A 16,290-nucleotide genomic window follows, 5' to 3' on the forward strand; every position below is an offset into this window, starting at 1 on the left:
TGTTATAAAACTTAAGCAAATATAGTCATTTTAAAAGAATGAGATAAAGATAAAATAACATTTGACCCTAGAATCAATAGGGAGCCACCAGAGTTGTTTGAATGGCATGATCAGACTTTAACTTTAGGAAATTCGCCTTAGCAGCTGTGTGGAAAAATGTATTAAAAAGAGAGATAGAAGACAAGAACAGTGGCCTGAACTAAGGTGGTGGCTCTCGGAGTCAAGAGGCTCAGGAGAAATGCTGTGGAGGTAGAAGGGTCAAGATCCAGCAACTAATCAATTTTATCTAATCAGATGTAACTTGACAGTGGTAGATGATATACATTTTGCAAAACTAGGTATCTGGAAGATGGGTATGTCCTCTACCTGAAAAGGAAATTAGGAAGAAGAGTGGATAAGTTTGGGGGAAAAGAGAATGTAATGAGATCTGTGCTTGGGTTACCACCAATCCATACTAAGAAACTTAATCCAACCTACCCAAAATATATTTCACCAGTCAATGCTTGGGTAATATGGTAAGGTTATAACTGCTCAGGGGAGTTAATTACTGACTCAAAAGGGAAAATACTGGTAGTTTACGTAGCTAGGGGAAGGGATTGAATTTTGGGGAGCGTGGTTAAGGGGCGGTGTGGTTGTTTTCAAGATAAGCCTCAAGCTGTCGCTGGAAGAGTGGTATGTTTCAGGGTTATGTTGCAGCCAGCCCCAAACAGTTTGCACCTTAGGGGAGTCAAGTTGTTAGAGCTTTAGTCTGAACATTCACACCTCAGAAATCAGCAAATGCTACAAATCAGAACTTGATTGTCTTGTTGATTATCTAAACTTGAGAAACTGATAGAGAAAACGTTAATGATACAATGCATATAAACTTTTTTTTTGAGAGCTAGTTGTTAAATATTTACCCGCACACCCTGTGTTGTGACTCCTATTTCCACACTGAGTCATTCACCTTTCCTGTGATCAGGCCACAGTGCCCGCTTTGGGAGACCACTGATCGATAGAGCCCTTCCATTTTAAAATTCAATGATATTAATGAATCGAGTTTCAGTATCTTCTGTGTTTTTAAAGTTTCTCCTCTTAATAGTGGTTCTAGTACATTAATGTATCTTAATTCTTGTCTAAATTTTAAAGTAAATCATGATGGCATATGTAATATTTACACCCTTTTTGTGTACTGCCTAGGTTGCTGCATTGTTACACTTTGTTTCTCTTATCACCTGTTTCAACCTCAGGTTTAAGTGTACTATAGACTCAAAGAATTACTAGAGTTTGATTTAATTTTCTGGTGGTGAGGGGGAAAGAAATTACCTTAAAAAATCCAGATGTAAGCCTGCTCTTGCATGTAAGACTCCATATCAGAGGCCAGCTGCCAATTTTATTTTTGTTTTTTTGTTTTTCCGTTAGTTCCCTCATATGCTTTTGGTGTTTTTTTTTTAAAGTTCCTATAACAAAATTTAAAGTGGAATCCAGTTCAATTCACCAAATATATACTAATCCCTTATTTTTTAAGGCACTGTGGTAGTTGTGAAGGGAGGTACCAAGACAAATAAAGTGCTTTCTCTTCCGTTAGGGAACTTATAGCCTGGTGGTAGCTTAGCATATATAGATGTAGGGAGAGGGATAACATTAAAATTCTCTCTGCTAATGCAAGTCAACACCTTCACCGAAAATTATTAAAGTCTTAGAGGGAAAGTCCAAGGGAAAAGGTATCTTAGGGTGGTAGTTAGCACATCGTTAGTGACACACCACAAGGGTCATAACTGAGTTTTAATGCAAATAAGACTCAAATTGGGGAGATGTACTAGAATGACACAGTAATTGTAGCGACACATAGTGTGTGAGAGGTAGGCAGATTAGTGGCAGTTTAAAGGTAATATGTATGGTATAATGAAAATAGCTCTGTACTTAAAAGAGTCAGGAATGACCTAGAATCCCAGTCATACCTTTGACACTTAGTAGTTGTGTGCCCAGAAAGAAATCACTTAACCGTTTGGATGTCAGTTTCCTCATCTATAAAATGGAGATAAGAGCTATAGTACCTACTTCAAAGATAGTTGCAAGAATCAAATGAGACCATTTATACAAAGTGTTATATAAATGTCAGTTGTTGTTGCTAACAGTACTAGAGAATGGAATTTTAAAATTCAGTGTCTTGGAGGATGCTACAGTATTATAAAATATCAAGATCTAAAGTGAGACTATAAAGGTATGAAGCTGAAATGGAAAGCAGGGGTGAGATTATTGGAACTGAGGAAGTGAAGGAATTTTATGAACTCAGTATTAGAAGGGATAACATGAGTACTGATGTCCCGGGGACTGTGGTTCCAGATGGTGATAAAGGCCTTAGTCATTTAGGAAATTAATAGAGTAACATAAGAAAAAAAAAAGCATCTTTGGTGGCTGAATGGGCATGGAGGTTATAACCTCAAAGTTGTTTTCATTTGCATTTCTCTGATTATTAGTATGGATTAACATTTTTCCAGGTTCTTTTCATGTTTTTTTCATGTCTTTTGAAGAAACTTTTTAAGACTAATAAAGTTTCAGAGTACCCCAGTCTTCCAAAGTGATTTGCCCCTTACCTTTAATGATTCACTTTGAATGAATGCATGGTAATGAAAAAACAATTTGCACAGATATCAAAGGGATATCTGGTGGCAGAAGAATAGTCTGGTGGCAGTAGATAACAAAAAGTTTTCAAATACCCCTCATCCAGGCCTTGTGAATCAGGAGGAATGAGAGAATGGGTAGCCACTTGGGGTCAGGATTACACAGGATATGGTATCCCCAGGAAAAATCTAGGTTTCACCTTAGAAGATTGAGGAATTGTTGAAGAAAAGTTTGAGATTAATAAAGAATTTGTTAACACTAGAATTCCTATTCCAGAAGGTCTAACAAGCTGAGTTAAGAAAAGGGGCAAGCCAGGGTTAGGTAGGACTCATTAAGAACAAGGGTTTAGGAGAAGGTAGCATGCATTTTCCAAGTAGTATATTTCTTCTGTAGCTTACTGGGATCAAGAAACCAATTTAATGAGAGGTAGATTGAAGTTGTTTGTATGTAATAAACACTGTTTTTGATTTAACTAGCTCTAATATTTAAGATGAAATGTGAAGTACTGTGAAAATCAGTCTGGCGGATCTATGGGATAAAATGTAAAAGAGATAGGCCAGAAGTAAGCATGCATATGAGGTTTTTCTTGCTATCAATGATCTTCCTCCAGTAATGGGAATCTCCAAGTCAAAGAGTTTGAACAGTTTGGGAACTTTTCTTACATAGTTTTAAATTTGCTTTTTATAATGATTGAGCCAATTCACAGTTATACTAGCTGTGAGTAAATAAATGGGCGTTTCTTTTCACGTTCCCTCCAGCAATGAGTTTCCCCCCATCTTTTAGCATCTTTGGTGGCTGAATGGGCATGGAGGTTATAACCTCAAAGTTGTTTTCATTTGCATTTCTCTGATTATTTAGCATGGATTAACATTTTTCCAGGTTCTTTTCATGTTTTTTTCATGTCTTTTGAAGAAACTTTTTAAGACTAATAAAGTTTCAGAGTACCCAGTCTTCCAAAGTGATTTGCTATTTACCTTTAATGATTTGAATGAATGCACGGTAACAAAATGTCATTTGTTCATTCGTTCATTCCTTCAACATTTATTAAGCATCAATCCCATCTAAAGATTATGCCATCAGTCTCAGGAAACAGTAGCATATGTTTTTTCCACTTTTTAAAATATAGTCTTACTCACCAAAAGTCATTTCACCAAATAATACTAATTAGTTATCTGGACACTGCTAAATTTCTGAATTAAGACCTAATATCTGAAAAAAGTATTTAATAATACAAATGATCACAATTAGAAACTGATCTTTGTTAGTTAAATTAAGTTTTACTTAGGATACATTTAAAACTAAATCTATTTCTATAAAATAAAATTGAAGTAAAATTTGCTACAGAACAATGTTTGTTACTATAAAATGTATTCATGCATTTAGTTCTTAAATGAAAATAACATTATTTACACAGTCAGGATGAAAGAGAATTTTTGTAGTAATATACTGTCTGTGTGGATGTTAGCATTTTTTGCAACTATTGACTTAATATATTTCATAGCTAAATTTGTAACTGAGATACTTGGCCATAATACTGAGTTTGTGAATTGTTTTGTCTTGGCCTTATCCCAAATGAAAGAGAGGAAGAAAGCACATGTTGATGAATTTTCAAGTGGCTGGCCAAATGCCACATGACTACTTACAGATTTTAACACCTGTCTAATTTGGTTTATTATGGTTTGATCAGTTTTAGCATACAGCTGCCTCAAATGAGTGAATTTTCTACTTTGGAAGAAGAAAATATAGTCAAATAATTTAGGTTAACCATTTATTTTACATTATTATTTAATAAGGATATCCCACTGTGCTAGAACTACTATATATATTAAATCCAAGTTATAACGCGGTAGACCACATTAAATAGCATAAGAATAGCTTGCCAAATGAAGACAATAAAAATAAATTAAAAGTAAATCTACTATGACTTATGTATAAAAAGAATATTGGAAGAAAATTAAATTGCTTAAATTAGTAAAAAGCTGTATGTCTCTGATGGTTTCTGTTTATTTCCCAGTTATGCAATTATATTAGCACTTCTGAGAGTAAAATCTCTTTTCCAGTGCTTACTTGAAGACATTTCATTTATAGAAACAGCAGAAATAAAGCAAAACAAGCAGAGGATAGAATAGGGAAAAAATAAAACAAGTCATACTTGATGGCTTTCAGTTTTAGGCATGAAAACACAGTCCCCTTGTAAATTTTTCCTATTAGATTGTTAAAACTTCATAGTGACTTTCATTGTCATATGCCATACTATATTAAAATGAATTAGTTATATTCATTAGCATTTTTACTTTGAAAGATTCCTATGGTTGTAGGCATTATAGTAAGAATATGAATGTCTTGTAGGTATGTATAAAGAATAGGCCCTCCACCCAGGGCTGCACTTCCAGCATCTCACATAGATTCCAAAACTGTTTAGATCTGTAGGAATTTTTACCATCAGTTGGCTCTGCCCACGTTCAGCAGCCACATCGTTTTACATGTGTCATCACCCTAGACTCTTTGGGTTACACTTTTCACCAAGGGCAAGAACAGAACCATCTGCCTACTTAGAAACTTTCAGAAACCTAAATTTCTACATATAAAAAAAATTAAGATACCAGAAGGAAGAAGGTCTCAGTTCTCAAATGGATTGGTAATATCATCCATTTGAAAGTTCCCTCAAATGATGCAGATAGTAAGCCATCCCACCCTCCTCATCCTCTGTAATTCTTGTCTGTGTCCTCTTCAAGTTGGCCACATGGGGTCTAGCTGGTAAAAGAAGCAGCAAATTAATGAAATTTATTTCAGGCATTGAGCTGATGCCCGTTGAAATTAGGAGAATGTATGTAACAAGTAAACAATTTAACTCTATTTTAAAGGGACAGTGTTTTTTCAATGGCATAAAATCATGAGGATTGAGATTGTTAACATTTCAGTTTTGTAAATCAGGTAATATTTGTACTGATGGTAGAAATTACATTTTAAAACTGAAATGGCAAAGGGCTTTCTATAGTTTTAAGTCTAGACTACATTAATTTATTATTTATTTTATTTATTATTAATTAATGCTCTAAAGTAGAAAACTCACCTAAAAGATAGTACATGTAGAATTATTTAACTACATTATATCCTTATACACCTTATCACAAAGGTGTGTGGGACAGCTAGGTGGGCCAGTGCAGGAGTCAGGAAGACCTGAGTTGAAATCTCACCTCAGACGCTTAACACTCACAAGCAGTGTGACCTTGGGCAAGTCACTTAACCCCAGTTGCCTCATCCTGGGTCATCTCCAGTCATCCTGATGAATATCTGGTCACTGGATTCAGATGACTCTGGAGGAGAAGTGAGGCTGGTCACTGCACAGCCCTCCCTTCTTCAAAACAAAATCAAGTGCAAGTCATGTCATTATTTCTCTGATGGCATGGTCTTCTTCAGCAAGGAATGACAAACACACACAATCACAAAGGTGTTGACAGAATTGAATATTCTAGATGCTTTCTGACAGTAATGCCCAAGGACCCTGAAAAACAAACAATTCCCTGTGCTTTTTAATTAGCAATTTAAGATGCTATTTAACATTATCTAAGGACATAATCTCTGCCTTCTAGAAATTTGCAATCTCTGTCCAACTATAAATTTTTCATGGAGGTATTGGATTATTGTGGGTTTATTTTTGTGTGGTATGGGACAGGAAGAAGGACAAAGTAAATTTTTATAATGATAAACAGAAAAGGAAAAAAGATATCTATTGTCAATGCTGACTCATTTTAATTCTGCAGGTAAGGGTACCTACATGAATAACAAATCATATCACCTTTTGCTAACTTCTCAGACCTGCCAGAAATTAATAATTTATTGCAGATTTTATTAAAGGAGAGTGGAAAGAGGTCAAACAACCTCCATAGATAGGATCACATATCTAGAGCTAAAAGGAGCATCAAAGGCCATCCCATCTCCTCAGTTAGGCAGAGAAAGAAAATGAAGCCTCAAGAAGTCAGGCAGCTGGGAGCATGATTTAGATATAAAGGGTGATACCATCAACAGATTAGAAGAGCAAGGAATCATCTGCCTGTCAGATTGGGGGCAGGGGAGTGGGGGGAGGAGAAAAGAATTCATGACCAAACAAGGAATAGCATTACAAAATGTAAAATAGATTATTTTGATTATATTAAATTAAAAAGCTTTTGTATAAGCAAACCCAATGCAATCAGGATTAGAAGAAGAACAGAAAGCTGAGAAACAATCATTACAGCAAGTGTCTCTGATAAAGGTCTCATCTTTCAAATATATAGAAAACTGAGTCAAATTTATGAGAACGTAAGACATTCCCCAATTGATAAATGATCAGAAGATATGAACAGACAGTTTTCAGGTAAAGAACTCAAAGCTACAGGCATATGAAGAAGTGCTCTAAATCACTTTTGATTAGAGAAATGCAAATTAAAACAACTCTGAGATACTACGTCACACCTATCAGATTGGCTAATATGACAAAAAGGGAAAATGATAAGTGTTGGAGAGGATATTGGAAAATTGGGACACTGATTTTTGGTGGAGTTGTGAACTGATCCAGCCATTATGGAGAGCAGTTTGGAACTGTGCGTACTCTTTGATCCAGCAATACCACTACTAGGTCTCTATCTTAAAGAGATCATAAAAAAGGGAAAAGGACCTACATGTACAAATATATTTATGGCAGCCCTTTTCATGGTGGCAAAATATTGGAAACTGAAGGGATGCCCATCACTTGGGGAAAGCTGTGGTATATGAATATAATGGAATACTGTTGTGCAATAAGAAATGATGAACAGGCAGATTTCAGAAAATCCTCAAAGAGTTGTATGAACTGATGTAGAGTGAAATGACCAGAGCCAGAAAGACATTGTACACGGTATCAGCAACATTATGTGATGACCAACTATGAATGACTCAGCTCTTCTCAGCAACACGGTGATCCTTGCAAGACAAGTACAAAGGATTCACGAAGGAAAATGCTGTCCTCATCCAGATAAAGAACTGATGGATTCTGAATGCAGATCAAAGCATACTTTTTAAATTTACTTTATTCTTTTTCATGTTTTCTTTTTCCTTTTGATCTATTTCTTCTTTACTGTGACTCATATGGAAATATTTTTACATGATAGCACATGTATAAACTATATCAAACTGCCTGCCACTTTCAGAAGAGGGGAGGGGAGGGAGAGAAGGAGAAAAATTTGGAACTCAAAATCTTGTAAAAATGAATGCTAAAAATTTTCTTGACATGGAACTGGGGGGAAAAGTAAAATGCTATTAAACTTTAAAAAAAGTCGGGCAGTTCTCTCCTTGTCCCACAAGTAGTAAGTAAGGCTCAGAGGTGGGATTTGAAAGTAGATCCTCTGACTTCAGAGCCCACATTCTTTCCAGTGTTCACTAAGCTTTGGACTTTATATTACATATACATGTAGAATGTTTTTTGTTAGTATCGTTAGCATTAATAATGCACATTTATGTAGTGCTTTTTAGTCTACGTGCTTTACCCAAAACTCTGGTTGAGGGCAGACATGAGTCAAAAGGAGCTGATTTTTTTGATAGCCCCCAAAAAAGCATCAATCAGTATAAGTCTGAAGCTTGGTAGAAAGAGTGTGGTGAAGGGAGGAATGATTATTGCAGAGGGTTAAGAAACCCAAATAATTATAAAGCATAGCATCATATGATCAACACGTGAAAATTCCAAAACAGAATGCTATATGTTAGGCCCAGGAAATTGTTAATGTCTGTTGGAAATTAGGGAATTGGAGGGAGGAGAGTAGGGCGGGAGAGTGGGAATATTTGAACTGTACTTTAAAGGCATTTAAACAAGTATGAAAAGGCACAGAGGGAGAACACAGACAATGTTTGGGGGCCAAGAGGGATCCAGTTTGACCAGAGTGTAGCATATATGGAAGGATATAAGAGATAAGACTGGAAAGGAAAGGTGATAAATGGTGGAGAGCATTGAGTATTGGGCAGAAGAGTTTGAACTTCACTTGGTAGGCAGCAAGAACCCACAAAAGATTTGTGAACAGTGGAATCACATAGCAACATCTGAGCATGTAGAAGATGAGTCTGACCATTTTGGGAACGTAGACTCAAGAGGACAAAGTTAAGCCAGATTGTCCTGTGTGGTGATTAGGAAACTAAACCAGGCATGTGATAATGACCATGTGAAATAGAGACAACAGATCTAGACTTTTTTTCTGTTTTGTCATTTCTCAATCTAGACTTTATTTCCAACAAAACTTGTCCTTCAAGTATGTCTTTGTTGTTTTTGTTCAGTCATTTTCCAGATGTGTCTGATTCTTCATGACACCATTTAGAGTTTTCTTGGCAAAAATACTGGAATGAGGGGTGTGCCTTGGGCACTTGGAGGGCCATTTACTTCTCTAGCTCATTATAGAGATGAGGAAACAGGGTTAAGTGACTTGCCCAGGGTCACACAGCTAGTAAGTGTCTCAGGCCAGATTTGAACACATAAAGATGAGTATTCCTGAATCTAGGTCTGGCACTATCAACTGCGCCACCGAGCTGCCCTTTCAAATTTATCTGGGGAGGACATGCAGGGAGAGGAATCTTTTTTTAAAAATTGGATCTTAGGTTCACAAATTTAGGGATGGAAGGGACCTCAAAGGCCATCTTAGTCTAACTCCATTTTATAGACAAGGAAACTGGAACCCACAAGGAGGTTAAGTAGCTTGACTGAGATTACTCAAGATGTGTAAGAGGTGAAATTTGAACTCAGGTCCTCCAACTCCAGTGGTCATTATTTTAGTTGTACCCTGCTTTTGTTCTCTTCTTTATTTTTACCAAAAACAGTATATCCCAGCTTGACTATGCTCTTGATTCACCCAATGCAGCAACAGATCACTTTTGTCAATTTCCAAAGGTCAAATTTACTCTCTCACAATGGGGATCCCTCTCCCTTGAGGACAATCCAAAAGCTACAATGAGATTTGCATAAGAGGAGCCCCACAAATATTTTGAGCTGTAACAGAATCATTAAAATAAGGGGGCTATTAATTTCCAAAAGTAACTCTGAAGGGTGTATAATTTTTGATGTTTGTTTTTTTTAAAAATAAGCTATATTACTTGATTATCTCATCACTTTTGCCTCCAACAACTTTTGGTGCCTGTGTTAATTTTCTCTTTTAACAGTTTAACTTGCCTTTGAATTAGGGATTCTTCTTTATCAGCTTCATCTTTTGTGTGAGCAGTTAAAACATAATTTCACTTGCTACTTTCTGATTTCACTTCCAATCATGGTAAATTAAGGGAAAAAATAAATGAGAACTTTTCTTTTCTAGGTTGTATCTCATTTACAGAAAAATCCAGCATTTGAAGATGCATGGAGCAGCAGTGATGAAGAAGGATGAATTTAAATTGATGGAATGAGTGACTTTGTACTCTCCATTGATGAGAATCTGAAAATTTAGACAATTTTCTATTGTCCATGCATTTTACAAAGTTGTAAGAATAAATATTAATGACATGGAAGTGGAAATGGAAATCTCTTTTTTTTTGTCTTTTTTGTATTTAAGTTCAAAATGAATAAAAATGAAGTTAAATTTTAAATAAGAATAAAATACCAGCTGACGAGATTGCCTTTCTTTGCTTTACATGCTTCTCTTGAGAGAGTAGAAGGTGTACTGGATTTGTAAACAGAAAGCCTGGATTCACATCCTAGATGTTTGCCACAGGCTGGCCATTTGACTTCACTAAAATTCAGTTCCCTTCCCTAAAAAAATGAGAACAATAATAATGGTACTAACAGCCTCACACAGATATTGTGAGGAAAGTATCTGGTAAACTCTAAGGTGATATAGAAATGTGAAGCAATATTATGTAGATGTCACAACCACGAAGGAGGCTTGATTGCTATTTCTTAAACTAATCAAGAGAGAAAAAACAATAGCCAACATTTTTGAATGGTGTACACTTATTGAATGACTGCCAAGCACTGTATGCTTGCAGCCCTAAAGGAATTTGCAACAAAATAATGGGACTGCTTACAATATAAAACTATAATTAAAGTGACTTGAGTTCCAATTTTGACTTCACTATGACTTCCTTTGTGACGCGGAGTAAGATACTTGACCTAGGAGCAGCTAGGTGGCACTGGAGTCAGGAGGACTTGAGTTCAAATACCACTGAGGATACTAACTGTGTAATCCCAGGCAACGCATTTAACCCCAGTTGCCTCCAAAGAAATAAAAAGATATTTGGCATAACAATTTAATATTTAAATTTTCTTTATGTTAGTCATCAAGTATTTCTTAAGTGTCTACTCAGTGCTGGACCATGTGAATACAAAATCAAAAATTTCCTCCCCTCAAGGAGTTTATATGCTAATAGGGGAAAACACATGTAGAGAAGTGGTTGCCAAGGAAGGGAGTTTTGATCTAGGTAGATGCAGGGATTGGAAGTGAAGTTATAAAGCTGTAGATTATAATGCCCCATAGGGTTAATGGAATATAAGATCTTCCCTGTCCATTGTAAGAATTTGTTTTACTTGACCACATATTATTATAAGGGTCATCCTTTTCTTTTCCAGGAAGGGGGGGAATATGAGAGGGAGAAAAAAAACCCACACATATGTTTGTTGATTGAAAAAGAAATGTAATTAAAAAACAAAAATTATGAAAGGTTTTCATATTTTCTAAAAGAATAAAGTATAACCACTTCTTCACACTTCCTTTAAATCAGCCAGTCCCTGAGCCTTCCTCATCTGAAAAAAGGGGTGGGGGGAGGAGGGGAAGGAGGGAGGTTGGACTAAACTTCTGACGTCCTTTCCACCTACTCTAGATCTATGATTCTATGATCCTTACATTCGATAATTTCATCAAATTGTTTGGGGGGAATCATTTGACCAGATTCTACCAGTACCCCTGCCCCCCATTGTAACACTAATATAAACTATAATATGAGAAAACTGCCTAGGTGTCTTGAATATAGACAATAAAGTACTGATGAATTGCTTATACAGATCACTATCAGGAGGAAAAACTCAATGCTTGAAATCCCCGGAATATAGTGACTACTTTGACCATTTCAAGGACAAATTCTGCAAACAAAGCTTTCAGCTATAAGAGTGTCATTCCTAATTACTCAGGTTTACTGTACAGTCACAGTCGCAAGAAATTAGAGAAAACAATAGAATAGAATATTCAAAAATGGGGAAGAGGGGAGATCAAGTTGAAACCGGTCCTGCAAAGCTGACCCTAAACATCAGTGAAGAAAAAAAAACAACTTTCAATAAGAGAGGCATTTGAGGTATTCCTACAATGAAAAAAAAAAGGAGAGATAGCCAGGATATTTGACATGCAAATACTCTGAGCAAGAGAAAAAAGAATAAAATAGAGCTCTTATGAAGAAAAAACTAAGCAATGATATAAATTTTTATGTTTATAAGCAATTGTGTTTTGATTGGGTTTGGTTTGAAGGGGATTGAGGGATAAAAAGACAAAGAGGGTCTAAGATATTAAAGACTGACAGGTAGCAAAGGGCCGGAGCAGTTGTGGAAGAAGGAAATGTTCATGTAGCAGGCTTAAAACCCTAAGGAGTATTGGGCATGAAACCTTATATGAAGTGTCAGTTACTGAGAGTTTGTGGGCTCAACACACAAGTCCATCCATCTAGTAGCAGGCAGAATAAAGAACAGGTTTGAAGAACGATGCATAGAGATGTGGTTTAGGAAAGAGGACTTTTGGGAAAGGCTATTGTATGAGCCTTTCATACCTTGTATAAATGTCACCTCAGGGCATTCAGATGAAAAAATAGATGGCTTGATAATATGGAGTCATCTTCCTCAAACATGGAAACTTAGTTGACAACAAAAATATAAAAGTTTCTTGAATTAGGTAAAGGGAAGGAAGAAACAATTAATGTTATATGGACTAAATTAATTTAGTTAAATAATGTTATATGGACTAAATCCTATACTTCTCTGTGAGCAAATCTTTTTTGAGGGTGGGAAGTAACAAATTAATGAGAAGTCACTCAAGTAGGGAGATGTGAAGCAAAAGATGGGAACTGTGGGAAAGGAGGCTAAAAGCAATGAATGGAAGGGAGTAGGATAGGGAGACTTGGATTTAGATTTCATCCTAGAAAGGGAAATTAGATTACATTAAAAACATCCCCGTGGGAAGAAAGATGGTAAAGGAGCCTTTTGATGGGTTCTATTTGGGAGAAACAGGGTTATCAGGAGTCTCTCCTCAAGAAGTCATGCTTCCAAGAATTACATCCCAGGAAAAGCCAGATGCAGGTTTCAAGTGACAGACAGCACCCAGGTTGGTAGAGGGGACATAAAACTAAAGATATATGCTGGCCTTAGGAACAGTAAGTGACGATGGTAACAGAAAGGGAGTAATACTAGGCCTCAACTGGATGTGCAAAGTAGTCCCTTACATGACACTACTGTACATGGATCAGTATTTCTATAAACAAGGTACTTAAAAATATTTTTAAGCACCAAAACCAAAAACTTAAATGCATGCACAAGAGGGAAGTGTACAGGAAAGGGGTAAGATCTATAAATGGAATAGCAGGAATGGGATCAAGGAAAGATCTCAAATTTGTTACTCTACAAGCTCTGCCTTCAGAATAAATAAGGAAGAAGAGGACATGATTCCGTGAATAGGGAAAATGATTCAGAGGTTATGGTAAAAGGATAAAAATAAGGAAGATAAAGTAAAATTAAAAGAGGGTGCCACAAAGAATGTGAGAAGCTAAGAGACTAGAGGGTAGTAGGAGAAAAAAAATTTGATCTAGACACTAATCTAGGCTGGGAAAGATAAAGAATCAAGGTTGGGGAAGGAATGCCAAACTAATCAGTAAGAAGAAAGTAAAATGTAAATGAATTGGATTTCTGAAATCACACTAGTTTCAGAATTGCTGGAAATCCCCTAGTGCGCAGGATGCACTATCCCTGTCAATGGAACTACCCATGCACTATCCTTGTCATGGCCATGTCAAAGATAAAAATATTGGCATCAGTATTCTCCTACTCTAAAGGCAAAACTAGAAATTACTTAGGAAAGGTCTCTAATATTGAAGAATTCTTGGGGAAATTGCAGTTTGTAAAAAACCAAAAATAAATAAAATTTAAAAACATTGCAGTTTGTGCCTCCCCCTCACCAAAAAAAAAGTGGATTTACACTAGCATTAGACAGCATTATACCATAAGTTATGAATGAATAGGTGACTGAAATGTACAAGTCAGATAATTTTTTTAAAATGCTGGGTAGAAAATGAATGCAAACAGAGTAGCACAGTCTAGAGGAGGAAATTAGTAGCTTGGCAGACCCAACTTTGAATCCTCCCTCTGACACTTACCAGCTGTGTAATCTTAGGCAAATTATTTCTCTTCGATGAGCCTCATTTTCATCATCTGTGCAGTGAATGGATTGGACTAAATAGTCTCTAAAATCCCTTATGAGGCAGCTAGTAGCAGAATGTTCTGAGCCTGAAGTCTGGAAGACTCTTCTTGGTGAGTTCAAGTCAGCCTCAGACACTTACTAGATGTGTGGGCAGGTCACTTTACCCTGTTTGCCTCAGTTTCCTCATTTGTCAAATGACCTGGAGAAGAAAATGGCAAAACACAGTAACTTTGCCAAGAAAATCCCAAATGAAGTCACAAAGAGTCGGACAAAGCAGAAACAGATAACAACAAAGTTCCTAATAATTCTGGATCTAGAATCCTATAAGGAATCTTTTATAACTTTAGCTATGAAGTTCTTAACTAGACATGAGGCAGAATTGATCACAGTAGATAAAATAGATAATCTTGATTACACGCTATTGAAAAGTTTTGCACAAACAAAATCCAGCATATGGAGAAAAACCATTTGTGAGAAAATCTTTGCATGAATTTTCTCTAATAAAGTCTCATATCCAAGATACATGGAGATTTAGTTCAAACACACAATGAAGATCCATCCTTCAATAAATGAGTGGTCAATGGAATTGAACAAACTATTCTCAGTGGAAGAACTGAAAATCATTAACAACAGTATAAAAGAGGTATCCAAATCACTTTTAAGAGAAATGCAAATTAATATAATTCTAAGGTCTCACCTCATAACCAGCAAATTGGCAAAGATTACAAGGCTGATATAATGACTGTTGGAAGTACTTCAAGAAGGTAAGTACTCTAATATGCTGCTGGTAGTGCTGTAAATTGAGCGAATCATTCTGGGAAATAATTTAGAACTGTGCCAAAAGAAAGTAAATAAAATGTCTATGCCTTTTGATCCAGAGACTCTATTGCCAGACATATACCCACAGGAAGGTCAACAACAGAACATAAGGTCCCATTTTACCAAAATATTCATAATAAAATGTATTGTGGTAGCAAAGAATGAGAAAAAAAGTAGATGCCTATCCTTTGGTGACTGGCTAAAGAAATTGTGAATAATATGAAATATTATGACAGCAAAATAACATAAGAATGAGGAATGTGAGTTTTTCAGAGAAACGTGTAAAGACATCAACTGAAAAAGTAAACAGAACCAGAAAAGCAATATACCCAATGATATTAACAAGATAGATAGAAAGAATAAAATGAAACTACAGTCTCTAGAAAAAAGTGAGAAATTAATCAAGTAACATTTATTAAGCACTATGTGCCAAGCTCTATGCTAAAAGTTGGAAGTATAAACAAAGGCACAAACCATCCTTGGCCTTAGAACGTAATCTTAGAGAGTTAGACTTTGGAGATGTGGGGGACTGTGGTTGTGGAATATCGCAAATGGTAGAGATTGATTATTCAATGTTCTGTGCCAGTGGGAGGGGCAGAGTTAGGGAGACAAGAGCAATCCTGGTCTTCTGGTTTCCAGTTTTAAAAGAGGAGACAAGTGGTTCCAAATTTTATTCAAGGCCCTGAAGGCAAAAAAAGACCCAGGAAACAAAGTAACATGTAGAGGAGATAGCACCTCAATAATAACCCTCCACCTAGAGACTAGGAAATTTCCTCTTGGGTGAACTCGTGCACTCCCTCTCTTCCCCTCTCCCTCTCTTCCTCTCTCTCTCTCTCTCTCTCTCTCTCTCTCTCTCTCTCTCTCTCTCTCTCTCTCTCTCTCTCTCTCTCTTTCTTTCTCTCTCTGTGTCTCTGTCTCTGTCTCTCTGTCTCTCTGTCTCTCTCTCCTCCTCCTCCTCCTCCCCAGTCTCTCTCTCTTCCCCTCACTCTCTCTCCCCCTCCCTCCTCCCATCCTTTTTCCACCCTCTCTGTTGAGTGGAGATTTCTCCCTCCCATTGGAAGAGCTCCTTCACTCTGCATATTGTCTGGTATATATTTTCTTATGTATACTTACTTCCTCTGATTTCTGTTCACTATATCTTTGGATAAATGGGTCTATTTCCTATTTTCTATGTGTGTTCATTGTGAAATTGACATTTGATCAGAAAGAAGTCAAATAAATTCATTTATGAAACAAAAATTATAGACAGTACACACATAAAAATCTCTATCAGACAATACAGTATGAATGCACTTTCCTGGTGGGAATGAGAGATCTCAGCTCAACCAAGGTAGAGAGGGAGACCCAGATATCATCTAAGGGGAAAATCCCCCAGGTCTCTACAATGGTAAGCTGGGGAGAGGGATATAAATGAGGTGTGACTTTTTCTAAGAGTCTGTCATTCCTTTCAAGAACCTGAAGAGAGTGTGGAAGCACTTGTTTCTCCTCA

The 16,290-nt window shown here is 36.5% G+C and overlaps 1 protein-coding gene across 2 annotated transcripts in view; it reads left to right on the forward strand.

Annotated features, from left to right (window-relative positions):
- ERCC8 (ERCC excision repair 8, CSA ubiquitin ligase complex subunit) overlaps positions 1-10,114 on the forward strand; it is a 64,959-nt gene extending 54,845 nt beyond the window's left edge. For both annotated transcript variants that reach the window (XM_072605560.1, XM_072605561.1), the window contains one exon: positions 9,912-10,114. In XM_072605560.1, coding sequence (XP_072461661.1) covers positions 9,912-9,980 — 69 coding nt within the window. In that variant the 3' untranslated portion in view covers positions 9,981-10,114. The remainder of the gene's footprint in view (positions 1-9,911) is intronic.
- The last annotated feature ends 6,176 nt before the right edge of the window (positions 10,115-16,290 follow it).

The sequence above is a fragment of the Notamacropus eugenii genome, chromosome 4 (assembly GCF_028372415.1).
Source record: "Notamacropus eugenii isolate mMacEug1 chromosome 4, mMacEug1.pri_v2, whole genome shotgun sequence".
NCBI lineage: Eukaryota > Metazoa > Chordata > Mammalia > Diprotodontia > Macropodidae > Notamacropus > Notamacropus eugenii.